Consider the following 15,867-nt stretch of genomic DNA (forward strand, 5'->3'; position numbering starts at 1 on the left):
CCACCCTCTCTCTGTTGCAGTTTTCCCAGCAAGAGGAGAAGAGGCAGAAGGCAGAGCGGCTGCAGCAGCAGCAGAAACACGAGAACCAGATGCGGGACATGGCGGCACAGTGCGAGAGTAACATGAGCGAGCTGCAGCAGCTGCAGGTACAGACCCTCCACTGCCCCCCACTGTCTCAGATCCCCCAAGGCAGCCAGCTCAGGGACAGACTGCTAAGAGGGGAGACTTCTCATCGGATGACCCAGGTGCTACACGTGTTGGCCAAATCACTTCACCTTCCCAAGCCATATTCCCACATCCATAGAGTGGGCGTGGGTGAGAAGTCCTGTTTTGCAGGATTGGAGTAAAGCTTTGAGATGAGCTGGAAGTGCCTCGCCCAGGGCCTCCCAGTGGGCATGTTGCTGGGTTTCTCAGTCCTCACTGCGTTTTGGGAAAGGGTGTCCTGATTACCTTAATACCAAAACCAGATACACACACGAAAGGAAAACTGTAGACCGGTATCTCTCATGAACACAGATGTACAAATCCTCAACAAAATATTAGCAAACTGAATCCCAGAATTATACATCATGACCAAGTGTGATTTATCAACCAGGCTGGTTCAACATCTGAAAATCAATGAATGTAACCCTTGACATCAACAGCCTAAAAAAGAAAATTCACACGATCAGATGCAGAAAAGGCATTTGACAAAAGCCAACATTTGTTCAAGATAAATACTCACAGAAAACTAGGACTAAGGTGAAGTCCTCACCTTGATAAAGAACGTCTACAAAACCCCCCCAGCTTATCCTCATCCTTATGGGGAGACGCTCAAAGCTTGCCCACTGAGAACGGCACCAGGTGTCCTGGTACTGCCAAGCCCTATGGTGGCCCCTTTCCCTAGGGAGGTCCCTGACACCCCCCTCCCCCGGCTCCTGAGTGCAGCCCACCCCAGGAGCTGGTACTTGGAGTCCCCGTGTGCTGGATGGAGGCATTGTTAGAGAGAGGAGTGGGCCAATCCAAACCTTACCCCCCTCCCCCCCCCATAAGCTCCTTATAAACCACAAGATTGATTCCCCGTGAGGAATCAAGGGCCTACCTGTGAGAGGCCAAGGTAAGTTTTGTGAAGCAGACAACTTACTTCAGAGTGAAAACAGTGAGTCCGGGAGAGCCTCAGCCAGGCCCATGGCCCTCACCCCTTGCCACAAAGATCTAACCTGAGGAAATAGTATTTGATGCAGAAAAATACGTAATTTATAGAAATATAACTATCTATGCAGATTATCTTACCCAGTTATTAGCTCAGGCTGCCAAACAGAAGTTTTGCTTTCTTACTGGTCTAGAGTCTGGAAGTCCAAGGCCAGCCGCCAGCATGGTTAAGTCTAGGGAAGCCTCTCTTCCTGGCCTGCAGATGGCCGCCTTCTTGCTGCGTCCTGACTGGGAGGGAGGGAACGAGCAAGCCCTCTGGTGTCTCCTCAGCAGGGCCCATCCTCACAAACTCATGTAAACCTAACTGTCTTCCCATGGCCCAACTCCAAATACAGTCACATTGAGGATCAGCGCTTCAATGTCTGAATCTTGGCGAGACACACTCAGTCCACAGATAGAGGTTTAACACAACGCTGAAGAGTGAAAATGAAGAGCAACCGAGGTGGCCAAAAATAGGGAACGTTTAAGTTAATTTGATGGATCCATACTGGGGGAGCGTCTGTAGGCACTAAAAATGATGATTTTGAAAACTTCTGTATAGAAACCTTTACATTATAATATTAAGTGGGGAGGGAAGTAGGTTGCAGAACTGTATATAGAAGGTAAGCTAAACAACATACAGGATAGGGCCTGACGGGAAATAATAATTTTTTGTAGTGGTTGCCTCTGTTGCCTCAGTTCCTCGACAATGACATTAGGGCACATGACCATAATATTAGCTTTATTGTTTTTGTTAAAATGCCATGTTTGTTGAAAAATTCAAACAATGCACAACGTAGAAAGTTGCAAAATTACTGTAGATCCCACTACAGGATAAGAAATATTAACATTCTGAAATATTCCCCCTCCCCTGACACCTCTTGGTGGCATTATGTATTTACGTTTATGGAGTTTTCTAGAAAAGGGGTTTATAATCAAGGAGAAGGAACGAGGGAGGGTGCTGGTGTCCCCGTGGCTACCTCATGAGGTAGGCCTCAGCCCTCCGTCTCTGCCTTGTGAGTTTCTCACTGGTTCTGCCTGGAATCTGTTCCAGAATGAAAAGTGTCACCTCCTGGTAGAACATGAGACCCAGAAGCTGAAGGCACTGGACGAGAGCCACAACCAGAACCTGAAGGAGTGGCGGGACCGGCTTCGGCCCCGCAAAAAGGTAACCATGCCGGGGCCGGGGGGCTCAGCAGGCGTCTGCCTGGCAGGCAGATACAGACAAGATACACTTTTCGGTTTGTTCTGGGGAACTAGTTCACACCGCTGGAGGGGCTGGTGAGTCTGAAGTCTGCAGGGCAGGTGGAGTCAACCTAGGGGAGAGCTGATGTTGCCGTCTTGAGCCCGAGAGTAGCCTGGAGGCAGAACTTCTTTTTCCTGTGGGCCCTCAGCTGACTGGAGGAGGCCCATCCCGCCCAACAGAGGGCGATCTGCTTTTCTCAGATTTACGGAGTTAATGTTAATCACACCTAAGTGGTTCCTTCACGACATCTAATCTGGTGTTTGACCAAACCACTGGGTACCGTGGCCTCACCAGGTTGGCAAATCGGCGAACCATCAGAGTCTCAGTGTGGTCACCTTAGATGTACGAAATGGATTCTGTCCAGGGTCATGTGAAAAGTCACCCACCCCTGGTTCAGGCCAAGGACACACTCGTTCCCTGACCCTGGCCTAATCTCTCTGAGGAGAGCGCTGCCCTGATCCTCTGTGGTGCCGTGTCCGGAAGCCCCGAGGTTTGTTCTGCCATCACACGTCACCTCCGCTTGCTGTAACTGTGGTCTGGACAGGCGGCAGCTGCTCACCTCAGCTCTGCAATAGCCTTGGAAGTCCTAATGGAGCTTTCTGGCTGGAAGCTGGCCAGGGTCCCCGGTTGCTTTTAGCAAGCCCACGCGCATCAGTTTCTGTCACTACACCCGCTGAGACTTTCCATACTTGACACTCAAATCAGTAATGCTCCTGCAGAGGTTGACTCTGGAAAGGAAATACATATTAACCTGCTTTCTTCCCTGCGGGTTCTATATACCCTTGGCACATCCTGAGAAAGTTAGAAAAGGAATGGGTTACGCTGCCTCTAGCAACTGCCTCATATCCCAGGCTGCTCCACAGGGACACCAGGGCTTAGGGGGGATGTTACCAGTGTGTTTGGGGAGCTGGCATTGCATTTTCCTGAGGGGGCTCCAGAATTCCCTCTAGAATTGTTCTATCATTAGCGACCCGAGTGGCTGCTGGAACACTGCCCCAGAGGTGATTTCCATTCTGGAATAAATGTTCTTTAGCTCTCTTGCATTCATTATGGCCTTGACATGCTGTCTGTGTATGGGTTCAGGGGGGATGATTGTGCATTGTGGAATATTTTTAGAAAAATTTAGATTTCTTTTGGTAAATACCGAATATCTTGTAGGGTCAATGAAGTGTTGCTTAAGTCCTAGTTAAAATGTGGCCCCAGCCGAAACAGGTTTGGCTCAGTGACTAGAGCATTGGCCTGCAGACTGAAAGGTCCAAGGTTCAATTCCGGTTAAGGGCATGTACCTTGGTTGCGGGCACATTCCCAGTAGGGATGTGCAAGAGACAGCTGATCGATGGCTCTCTCTCATCAATGTTTCTAACTCTCTATCCCTCTCTCTTCCTCTCTGTAAAAAATCAATAAAATATATTATAAAAAAAAGAAAAAGAAAGAAAAGCAATTGTTAAAAAAAGAAAAAGAAAAAGAAAAAAAAAGAATGCGGCCCCAGACAAGTCAGGTCTTCCCTTCTGAACCTTGCTTTTTGGGGCTGTAAATGTGAGTGACGGATAGTCCCTTAAAGCAGGTGTTCGTAAACTACTGCTGATGGGCCAAATCTAACCCACCACCGCTATTTGAAAGTAAGGTTGTATTGGAACATAGCTGTGCATGTTCATTGCTATATTGTCTGTGGTTGATTTTGCATTATCACTGCAGTGAACTTGTGCCAGAGAACTCACAGCCTGCCTACAACAAAGCCAGAAATATTTCCAATTTGGCCCCTTACAGATAGAGGGCTCCATCTGCTGCCTTAGGTTACGCAGAGGAACAGATGTGGTTGGTAGGACGGAGTATCACGTAAGAGGCCTTGAAGTAAGAGCGACGTAGAATAAAGTCCTGGCTCTCCCGTTACTACCTGTAAGACCCTGCGTAAGTTACTTAACTCTCTGTGGTAGTTACTAGAATTAAGTTGGTATTCCTATAGCTGAGGTCCCAAACTGATGGCCTATGGGCTAAAACTGGCTTACAGATGTCAGATTTGGCCAATACATAGCAGTTTAAATTTTTTTGAAAGTTACTAAATTTTACATTAAAATCTGGATTTTGCCCTGAGTAGCTCAGTTGGTTAGAGCAGTGGTTGGCAAATCGTGGCTTGTGAGCCACATGCGGCTCTTTGGCCCCTTGAGTGTGGCTCTTCCACAAAATACCACGGCCTGGGCAAGTCTATTTTGAAGAAGTGGCATTAGAAGAAGTTTAAGTTTAAAAAGCTCGGCTCTCAAAAGAAATTTCAATCGTTGTACTGTTGATATTTGGCTCTGTTGACTAATGAGTTTGCCAACCACTGGGTTAGAGTATTGACCCACTATGCCAAACTATACAAGAATCAACCAATGAAAACATAAATAAGTGGAACAATAGATGGATGTTTCTCTCTTTCATCCTCTCTAAAATCAATAAATAAAAATTTAAAAAAAAATCTGGACTTCCAGTTTCTTTTGAAAACCTAGGCGCTCTGGTAACAGTGAATCCATCATACATGACAGCCACCAGCTAGAACTGAGAAGAATCGCCCTCCTCAGACCTGGCTGGTGCTCTTCACTGCAACAGTCCCCGTTACTCCCTGCTGCCTCACAGCCAGCTCTCCGCTCATTTACTCATCTGCCTGGTCCCCGTGGGCACTGGGTTCTGTGACTTCTGTTATAGGAGCTTAAACAGAACTACTTTTGTCTTGCACATATATTTGCTTGCCACAGACACTTTGATATTAACCTGTTAACCGAGCGGGACCTATAAATACGTCAAACATAAACACTATCGAGAACGGGTAGGACATATGAATACGTCCTTGAAATATATGTTGCGCCCTGAGAGGGACGGTATATATTTTTTGTAATCTTTTTTTTTTTTTAAATATATTTTATTGATTTTCTTACAGAGAGGAAGTGAGAGAGAGAGAGAGCTAGAAACATCGATGAGAGAGAAACATCAACCAGCTGCCTCCTGCACACCCCCTACCAGGGATGTGCCAGCAACCAATGTACATGCCCTTGGCCGGAATTGAACCTGGGACCTTTCAGTCCGCAGACCGACGCTCTACCGCTGAGCCAAACCGGCTTCGGCAGTTATCTTTATAATTGTTTGTAAAATTTATAATTTTTTAATTCGATGTTTCCATTTTTTTTGTTGGTATTCTTTTCTATTTGTTTGTAATTTTGTATTTTACTTTGTGCTTTATATATAAATAAACGAAAAAATATATATTTCATTTATTTTAATTAAGTATAAATAAAAAAAAATAATAATATAAAATTACGTCCGCTGGGTGTGACGTACTGACACGTCCTAGTGAAAGAGTATGCGCCCGTTGTACGTTGCGTAATTAAAAAGGGAACTCCCCGGTTAACAGGTTAATACATCTAGCAAAGGAGACTTGAGCTAAGAGCCTGTGTGAATTACCAGAAATTTCAGATCACTCATGTCTGTAGCAGTTTTAACACGTGCTGGTCCATGTACCCCAGGGGAGCTAAGCCATGCCTAAGTGCTTTTGTTTACTTGCAGTGACTGGTGAATGCACACATTTACTAGACCTGTTTGGTATATGTAAAATTACAGAAATACATATAGAAAATTTTCCTGCGAATTAAACTCTTCAGACATGCTTAATTTTAATTACACATATGTGTCTACATAAGTGAAAATAGGTTAACTAATTTTGTCAATTTTTTTAACACGCATTCAGAAAACCTGCTTTATTAGATAATGGATTTCTGGCTTTAACAGACACCCTTCCCCTGAGTTTAGTTCAAGGCTTTACTGTGTTTTGAAAACCATTCCTGGTGATTTCTGTGGGACAGGCCCCTGCTAGGAACACTGCATTAGCAGACCTTTCTGCTCCCCTATTATATCTCCCCCCATCTTTACCTCGGGCTTTTCTCCACTCCGTGGCTGTTCTCCTGCTGGCAGATTTGCACCTGCTTTCCCCACACCCCGTGCAGACTGGCACTGCCCTAACTGCAGCCCTCAGCGCACAGGAAACTCCCGTGTGGCTGTGGCAGGAGGACGGAGGAGGTGGCGCTTACTTTCTGGGTGAAAAGCTCTAGGGAAGGAGAGGGAAGACCACGTTGCCCAGGCACCAAGCCCAGGCGGGCATTGCCAGAGGAGGCCACTTCGGTGGGTTCCGGAGGGTGAAGACCTGTGTCCTGTGACTCTGACTGAGCTCCATCTCCCCTCTCTGTCTCAGGCTCTGGAAGAAGATCTGAACCAGAAGAAGCGGGAGCAGGAGATGTTCTTCAAACTGAACGAGGAGACCGAGTGCCCGAACCCCACCACCCCCAACAGGGCCGCCAAGTTCTTCCCCTACAGCTCCGCCGATGCTTCCTAACAGCCACGCGGGCTGTGGCTGGCCGGCGGGTGGGCCCCTGGGCCCTCCCATTCTCTGTGAACAAGTAACTCAGGACCCTTCCCTCTTGCTTCCACACCAGCCCCTTGCCCGAGTGACCAGTGTTCCTGACTTCTCACTCACTCACGGAGGTTCGCCTAATTTTAATACATGTCCTCTCTGAACCCCGTGCCCCTTCAAGCAGTCAGTGATTTGGGCTGTGGGTGAGGTCAGGGTCTGAGAGGAATGAGTGTGCTGTAGCCTCGAGGCCCCTCCTGTTTGCCAAAACACCAGTTTTTGCCATCTGTGGGTGCAAAGTGCTGCCGCTGAAGTCGCCGTGGGCTCGTCCATTGGCTGTAATTCTTGGTGGCTTTTCAGCCATTGCCTGCAGTGTCAGACAAGAATCATGGCTCCTAATAGCCAGCTGCTCAGGGGGTGCCCTCATTTCTCCTCTTTTCAAATTTGCTTTCCTCTTGAGGCCATGTCTACAATGGGAGAGAGCCAGACTTGTTCATTCTCCTGGTCAAAGGTCTTTCATGCCATCCTGTGTCCGCCACTTCCTGCGCCCACACTCACACACACAAAGGGCTTGGGCCCCTGGTCTCTTGTACCAGGTGGGCTGGAACACATATGCTGCCTGAGCCACTGAGTATGTTAGGTGGGGCCACTGGTATGGGACAGAGTGAAGAGTCTGCTTCCTTTTGGCCCCATGTGGCAGTGGTAGTGTGTATTCAGGGACAAATGGGTGTGCTCACCACCCAACACTTTCACAGCCCAGTCTGTTTCCATCTCAGTTGCCCAGGTGAAATGGGAAGGCTGTCTCCCTCTCCCTCTGCCCTAGTTTAGGAGTCTGGCCTTACAGTTCAGAGGTCTGACAGTCTTCAGGAAGCAAAAGCATCAGGGAAAAACTAATGCTTTTGGCAAATCCCCCCCCCCCCCCCCCTCTCCCCACCATCCCCGGAACACGGCAGAAGCAAAGCTGTGGCTCAGACAGAATCCTGGACCTTTGGGTCATCAGTTGGCCTCTCAGATTCTGATCCCTGGGGCTGCAGTGTCGATAACCCCACGCAGGCAAATGTTCAATCTGGCGTTCAGCTTATTTACAAAGAAAACTTTTTCCACCATGGTTTCTAACTTGACATGAATGGCTTCTTCAGAAAGATACCTGCTTTAAAGAAACAAGACAGAAAACTGAAGGTGGTTTTGAGAAATCATATGGGCACATTGAGTCTGGGTGCTAATCGGCTAGTGACAGTTAATGCCGCTCCTCAGGAGGGCTTTCTCCTTGATTCCTTATGGTTAGATTCGAAGCTTTGTCTTTCTGAAGCAGAGTCTTCTTAGCACTGGCTGTAATCCTCTCCTGGATCTTGCAAAGGGAGAGTCGCCATTGGAAAGAAGGGTCTGGGCTGCCCAAGTCTCACAGATGCAGCAGAGATGCTATGGAGGCCGTGGGAAGGTGATGGCCCTTTCAGGTTAGTGAGCATTCAGCTCGCCTGCTTCGGTATTTGACCCACATGGGACACTGGTCCCTTTTGATTTAGGTGCACAGGTGCTGGAAAATGTGAGCCAGCAGCCGAGTAATACAGAACGCAGACCCAGTTCTGCCAGAGGCCAGTGCTGGCGGATGGTCAGGTAGGGCTGATCTGGCTTTGTTTACAGCACATTGCCTTTTGCAGCCTGGGTGTGAGAATGAGTATTAGGTTTTATGGCTCAGGCAGTCTTTGGTCCTTCCCTACATGACTTGTCATTCATGTTGGAATCGTGTTCGAGTCGCCGTTTCCCTGCTCAGTGCCACCGGAGCCCTAACAGGTCCCTGTTCTTTCTGGACGGTCTGGTCGGGCCGTCCAGCCTCACAATGGAGCCAGTGTGCATGCCCACCACGGAGAAGGCCCGCAGTGTTCCTCAGGCCTGTGCTAACGTGTCCTCTGGGAGGGACAGGTGAAACTGTTCCTCATGACAGCCCACTTCTGGCAGAGTATATATAACTAACTTATGTGTTCTCTTTATGAAGGATAGAAGTTATTTTTGTGTAGTTTACAAACTTTATACAAGGCTTTTGTAAAATGTTCTCTGCAAAGTTAACTGCAAGAATGTAAATATGCTTCTAATAAAATAACAAAGGGAGAGACAGTTTGCCTTCGGGAGTGTTCTCTCGGGCTGGAGAAGGAAAAGCAGGGCACCCTTCTCCACATTTGCCGGACAAGAAAGGCTGTACCAGCTTCCGAGTACACGGTCACACAGCAGGTCTAACTTGAGGGTATTTGTTCTCAAAGTTATGCCTGGCCCTGGGTGTGCGTGTGGTGTGTTTTCTCTCTACACACATTAACTATTATTCTCACTTAACAACAACATCCAAGCACCGAGAGTTTCCACATATTAACTTAACTGAATCCTTTCAACAAACGACGAGGAAGACACCATCATTCCGTTTTATTGATGAAGAAACGGGAGCTCAATGCAATCAATTTGGTTAAGAACAAAATATTGGGAACCACCTGACTACTAAACGGATTTTTTTATACTGTCACTGGAGAAACTCAGCATACCAAAGACTTTACCGAGATGTAATAAATGAATATTAACCGTACCTGTGCAGCAGAGATCATGCTATTTGTTCAGCGAACTCTTTCTTTTTTCAGTCACACAGAAGAGCCCATTGTTCGGCAGCCCTGCCAGCCTTGAGGACTGAGTGATGGGCACTGGCCAGCAGTGAGTAGGAATGACTTTCCAAGATAAGGCCATTAATAGTTGGTGAACCTCCCCTTTCCCATTAACACTGGAGACCACGAATTCCAGGTGGCCTAACTGAGACAGAGAGCTGGCTGGCCAATGTGGACTTCAAACGAACAGATGTGTGTATTAAGGTGTGAAAATGTAGTAATGGGTCACGTGGCTAGGAGGCTACATTTCCCTGAATTTCGTTCTTGTCCGTTTCTGATTAGGGTGGGCTAGAAGGCAGATTCCTGTGAGGGGTTTGGGGGTGGAAGTGAAACTGCAGTCATTTTGTTGCCCAAATACATCTGTTGCTCAGCTCACTCACCTCCGTGGTGTGAGTGGCTGGTTCTGCAATGGCTCCACATTCCCTTAGGCTCAGAGCCTCCTCTCAGCCTCTGGTTCCTGGGCCAGGTGTGGCTGTTCAGCTCTGTGACCTTCAGCCTCTGCAGGACATCCATGGCACCAAGGTCAGGGGCAATGAGCACTGCACAGGTTTGTCTGACCCCAGTTCACCTATGCTTGCTCTCCCCAACCTTCCACCCGTCTCCCCTTCCTGACGTGCTTACCCCGTGGACTTTAAGATCCAGTATTGCCCAGGAAGACAACAGCCTTAGAGATTGCTTAACTAGACAATTATATAACATCAACTCTTCGTAAAATATTCCTTAATTCACTCTTAGTGGTTCTGTTTTTTTGATACACAGGATAATCTGCTCATGTGGCATAGTGTATTCTATTCTGACTAATATAACTTTACTTTTTCAATTGCAGGTGCCTCATTTAACTTAAGTTTAAAAAGGGTAGGGGAAAATACAAATATTAATTTCAGTACACTTGCCAATAAATGAATTGATGAATGTTTGTACTTTGTGCTTTAAATATATTTTCCACACAATCAGGGTACTAAAGAATTAACTAACCTAACAATCCATTATTGGCAATGCCAATCCTATCGAACCAGTCAATCAAATTAGACTGTCAGAAAGTCTGGCTTTTTCAATCCACATAAATGTATAGTTCATGATACCTTTCCCCCCCATAAAAAGATACGGCAGGAAGCCTTGTCATGTGGATAAAATACAGAGCTGCTACCTTTAATACATCTTAGTGACACTTATGATTTTGCAAGATTCTCCCTCAAAAGATCTGCCTTTTTTTGACATTAGTGAAAAGGAGTTGTCACAATTTCTGTGCGCTATTCTCCTAAGGTATCTGAATGCAGGAAACTCATCACCACAGGTGAGAATACATCATTTGGACGTGCCACAGGTGCGGGGCTGGCAAGCAGGAAACTGCCTGCTGAGGTGCCACTGAACTCACTGGGCTGCCCTCTGGATATCCCAGCCATCGGTATACGGTATACGTGTGATACAGCTCTGCAAACTACTGCTGCTGTGTGCCACAAAGGCGAGAAGGAAAAGGAAGTGTCCTCAAGCCAGGAAGAGAAGTCCTTTCATCTGCCGTGTCTCCTAAGGAGCTCTAGTGACAGTTGAACACTGCCAGCTGGCAGGGCAGAAATAGTCACAGGGTCCCACTCCAGTCTTTTTTTTCCACAAGAGATCCTCTTATTTTCATCGATGTTTATTTTGTCGTTAATCCTCACCCAGGGATGTTTTCCCATTGACTTTTAGGGAGAGTGGAGGAAGAGAGGGGAAGACAGAGAAGCATCGATGTGAGAGAAACACATTGACTGGTTGCCTCCTGCAGGAGCCCCGACCAGGGCCCGGGCCAGGGAGGAGCCTGCAACCAAAGTATGTGCCCTTGACTGGAATCGAACCTGGGGACCCTTTGGTCCACCAGCCAACGTCTATCCACTGAGCTAAAATGGCTAGGGCTCCCACTCCAGTCTTTAAAAAACAATGTTTCCATTAATTTTAGAGGAAGGGAAAGGGAGAGAAGCATCGATATGAGAGATAAACTTGGTTCGGTTGCCTCCCGTACACACCCTGACTGGGGATCAACCTGGAACCTGGGTATGCGTCCTGACCAAGAATCTGAGTGTTTAATTTTTGAGAGAAGCTGGAAGTTGATTTTAAAATGTGAAAGTGTCGAACTTTAAAACAATAGAAAAGACAGTGTGATAAACACACATATTGAGGGGTCATATTCAGCTTGTGACTCCTACCCTAACCCTAAGAGGTGGAAAGTGCTGGGACCTCAGAAGTCTGGCTGCCTGATATAATACACTGGTGGCTCCCAATGAACCAGGACTCTGTCCCTTCCCACACCGACTCTGGGCTGAGCCATGTGACATGCTTTGGCCAATGGGACATTAGCAAAGGCTTAAAGAGCATTTGCTCATTGGGGTCATGTCCTCTAGAACAGCGGTCACCAATCAGTGGTCTGTGAGGTCTGACAGGTTGGCGACCGCTGCTCTAGAATCTAGAAAGCTATCCTGCAGAAGCCTGACTGATAACCCAGGTGGAAAGGGAGGCCCAGAGGCTGTTTTGATGAGCTCCCAACTGATTTCAGTCCCCCAGTAATCGCAGCTCATACTCTGTGGAATCAGCTGGATCCAGTCAACCCACACAGTTGTGAGAAATATAATATTTTAAGCTCCTAAGTCTTGGGGGTGTTTTATTCTGATGCAACTGGTCACTGCAACATGAGTCATTTATTGTAACCGATTTGTTTTACTAACGAATGTCCCATGGCCCAGACAGGGGAAGGGGTCGGTGAAATTCAGATAGCAGGTTAATGGCAATCACTCTCCAATCCTGTGCACTTCTTTCCTGTTGCTTTTCTCTCCGTTCCCTTGGTGGAAAGCACGAGATAAGGATTGTGGAACTTTAAACGCCAACGGTGAGGAGCTTACAGTGTCCTGCTGCACAAAAACAATAACAACCTGGACCATAGGAATGGGGTTTCTAGCTCATTCAGTCAACTCACTGACAACGTGCAGAGAATGCAAAAAACACGTGAGAAGAGACAGTAGCTGCCGACAGTTGAACGCTGGCCGGATACATCAGAGCCCAGCCGTTCTGTGACTCCATGATCCATAGCCTCTCCTTCTCCTGTTGAATCTAGTAATTTCCCGGAACACAGACACCAGACTAGGCCATTCTGGGACCATGCCAGATCTAGACAAAAACAAGCCGGCCCCGCCCTCACTGAAATGCGGGGCGGCTGCTTATGTGCCAATTCAGCTTTACCCTCAGTGTCCCAGCCCTCCCCCACTTCCAGGGAAGATCTACTGAGCTGCCCAATCACAGAATCCTTGCTTTCCGGCACCATCTAGTCCGGGGAGAGCCTCACTTCCTCAAAACCTCCCCCAGGTCACCTCACAGCTCGCACGGAGAGGTCCCAGCGCACTTCATGTGAGTGGCTCTTCCTCGCAGGGACCAGCAGGGACCAACTGGTTCAGTGCTGCCGTGTCCCTGGCGGTTTCCGATCGGAAGGCACTGACAGTTGCCAGAGCCGGTGGCAGAGTTCACCAGGAGTCTCCAGGCCCCCAGCCCTGTTCTTTCTTAGCTCCTGGCACTCTGTGGTTAATGACACCCCCTCTCCCCCCAGAATTAAGCTCCACGAGAACAGAGACCTGTGTGTGATGTTCAGAGTTGACTCCCAGTGTCTAGACTGGTAACCGGAGGTGGCTGGAAGTTTAAAAAGTACCGCCGAAACCGGTTTGGCTCAGTGGATAGAGCGTGGGCCTGAGGACTGAAAGGTCCCAGGTTCGATTCCGGTCAAGAGCCTGTATGTACCTTGGTTGCGGGCACATCCCCAGTAGGAGGTGAGCAAGAGGCAGCTGATCGATGATTCTCATCGATGTTTAAAAAAAAAAATCTACAAAATATATATTTTTACAAAGTACTTCCTGAACGAATAAGTGAGTAAGAGGGGCTCAGGATACACAATTTCCCTTTCCTCTCTCGGCTCCTCCCCGGTCGTGGAGCATATGGACAGCACCACAGCTCCTCTCCACAAACCTCCTCTTCCCCATCTAAACCTCCTAGCGGAGCTTCTCTCGCCGGCCGGCCCTTTCCCCCACCTGAACCCTAAGCCCATCCCCTTCCAAAGCACCTAGAACCCACCTGTCTCCAACACGTGTCCCTACCACCAACCGCTCGCGGACCCGCCTGGCCGCTCCCTAGGCGTCGAAGGGGCGCCGCGCACGCTGACTGCGCATGTCCGGAAATGGGTCGCACACGCAGAATCTCTGACAAGTGACTAGTGGCCTCGGACTTTCCGTTTCGGTCTGAGCGGCCTGCAGCTCCCAGGAAGTTAGGAGGAAGTGGCGGAAGGAGAACCCGCGCGCAGGGCTTTCTGGGACATGTAGTCATGGAACTCCCGAGGCTCTATCCGGAGGGAACCCTGAAGCCTGCACTTTTCGCATTCGCTACCCAGGGCTACTTCCGGCTCAGCATTGAGCTAGGAGCCGCCCGGAGAGGCCGGCTTCCCGTTCCCACAGCGCTCTGCGGAGCACGCGGCGCCTGCCGGGAGCTGTAGTTCCCGCTCTGCGTACTGCGTCCACCGAGGGGGAGGGCGGAGCTGCCGGCGGCCCGGGCGGGCTGGCAGCTAGTGTGGGTGCGATTACCGCCTCCGCCTCTGCCGCCTCCGCCGTCGCCTCCTCCGCACGGGCGGTTCGCTGCTGCGCGGGGAGAGCGAGGCGGGGCCGCCGGGGCCGCCATGGAGCCCGACTCGGTGATTGAGGACAAGACCATCGAGCTCATGGTGAGTGCGGCCCGCCGGACCGTCTGTTCTTCCGTCCGCCCGGCCCCGGGCGGGCCTGCCCATCTCAGCGTCCGGCCCCGGCCCTTCCCCGCCGCCTCGGCCCCGATCTCCCTCCCTCCCCCCGCTCCCCCCGCCTTCCCTGGCCTCGGGCCCGGCGCGGTTCCGTCGGATCCCTCGAGATCTCCGGCCGGAGGTGGCCCGGCCCCCTCCGGCCCCTCGGTTCTCCTCCCTCCCCCAGCCCTGTCTCCGGGCCCCTCTCTCGAACGAACCTCGCTCGCCAATGCGGTGGCCTTAGCTCACACCCGCTCTGGCATCTCCTTCTCTTTCTCTGAGAAGTGGATTTATTTTTCTCTCTCCTCTATTTCTTCGGTCCAGGCCTGCACCGCTCTTGCAACCCCCACTTAGGCCGAGTGAGATGGTGATGGGGGCGGGGGGGGGGGGCAGCGGAGACCGCTCAGGGCCTTGGCCTCCGCGTCCTAGGAGGGGTCTCAGCACCTTCTCCCGGACCCGGAGCTGTGTGTGTGGGTGCGGGACAGGCCCTGCGGGGCGGAGGCGGGGAGCGCCGGGCTGTGAGGCTGAGGCGGATTAAGCCAGGGGCCTCTCTCCCCGGACCTCGGTGATGTCCGGCTTCTCGGACAAAGGGCTTCCTACTGGGCCGAGAGGGCTGTGTGCACAGCCAGGCCTCAGGTACCCTGATTCCACCCCCCAGGAGCAACTCCACGTTTCCACAGCTGCTTTAGGAGATTGGGGGGAGGGGGGAGGGTTGTCCTCATGACTGCCGCCCGCCAGCTCTTCTCAAAAAAAGGAAAAAGAAAAAGAGAAAAAAGACTCTCCAGTCCCTGGGGGAGCGATCCCTCTCCTGTTAGAAACCCTTTCTAGCCAGACCAGACTTCCTCGTCCCGCGGACACCCCGATCCTTTTCCCCCTTAGGACTTGGAGCCAGAGGGTGTTTTTTTTATTTTGATTGTTTTATTTAGAAACGGGACCATGAGAGATTGCCTCCTTGGTGGCTGATTGGGTGGGAGAAATAAAACATGGCAGCTATTACCTGCCCATTTGAACGTGAGGGAAAGCGAACCGGGCTGTGGGGGAAGTCAGAGCCCCAGCAAATGGACAAGCCCAGGGCTCCTTCCTGTGGAAACCTTGACAGTTTCTTTGTATCTCTCCCGACACGGTCACAGCTTCCACCCAGGGTGGAGGGGAAAGGTGAGAGGATCTGCTTCACCCAGCAAAACGCTTTCCTAGCCAGATTTTTTCCTCCAGTGTGAAAAATGCTTATTGAGTCAGTGATTCCACTGGGTAGGGTCGGTGACATCAGAGCCACTTCCCCCATTTCATGCTATAAATAATAAATGGTGACACCGAGAGTCTGATGGATGGCTGCATGGTTTCTGTGGACGATGCTATCAGGGGAGTTGAGAAGCACATTTCAAAAATGGAAGTACAGTAGCATGAATAGGGAGGCCACTTCATATCTGCTGTCCTTTGCATAATTCACAGGTCTAGATGGCTCCAGCATCCTTGAGTACAGTACTATAAAAACTACTAATTTGTGTGTGTGCACACACACATGTGTGGTTGCTTTTTAAGGGATCCTGTCACTTGTGGATTTTTATTTGATTTTCATTTGTTAAGTAATTTTTTTTCTTCCTCAGTATAATTTATTGAGCTATGGTAATCCAGCCTTCGGCATTCTGCAACTTTGTAG

At 49.5% G+C, this 15,867-nt stretch overlaps 2 protein-coding genes across 8 annotated transcripts in view; both read left to right on the forward strand.

Moving 5' to 3' along the window:
- Positions 1-8,903, forward strand: part of STK10 (serine/threonine kinase 10) — a 74,884-nt gene extending 65,981 nt beyond the window's left edge. For 2 of the 3 annotated variants that reach the window (XM_084886148.1, XM_084886149.1), the window contains exons 17-19: positions 21-146; positions 2,225-2,338; positions 6,636-8,903. In XM_084886148.1, the coding sequence (XP_084742274.1) occupies positions 21-146; positions 2,225-2,338; positions 6,636-6,776 (381 nt within the window). In that variant the 3' untranslated portion in view covers positions 6,777-8,903. The remainder of the gene's footprint in view (positions 1-20; positions 147-2,224; positions 2,339-6,635) is intronic. The other variant, XR_014795204.1, reaches the window with a different exon arrangement.
- A 4,965-nt stretch (positions 8,904-13,868) lies between these two features.
- The window catches only part of FBXW11 (F-box and WD repeat domain containing 11), a 98,921-nt gene continuing 96,922 nt past the window's right edge, over positions 13,869-15,867 (forward strand). For 2 of the 5 annotated variants that reach the window (XM_084884409.1, XM_084884408.1), the window contains exon 1: positions 13,880-14,159. Coding sequence is in view for 4 of the 5 variants with exons in the window: in XM_084884408.1 (XP_084740534.1) it covers positions 14,115-14,159 (45 nt within the window). In the remaining variant the exon portion in view is untranslated. Of the gene's footprint in view, positions 14,160-15,867 lie in introns of all 5 variants that reach the window. The other 3 variants (XM_084884405.1, XM_084884406.1, XM_084884407.1) reach the window with 3 other exon arrangements.

This window comes from Pipistrellus hanaki (assembly GCF_964339955.1).
Source record: "Pipistrellus hanaki genome assembly, chromosome: 5".
Classification (NCBI taxonomy): domain Eukaryota; kingdom Metazoa; phylum Chordata; class Mammalia; order Chiroptera; family Vespertilionidae; genus Pipistrellus; species Pipistrellus hanaki.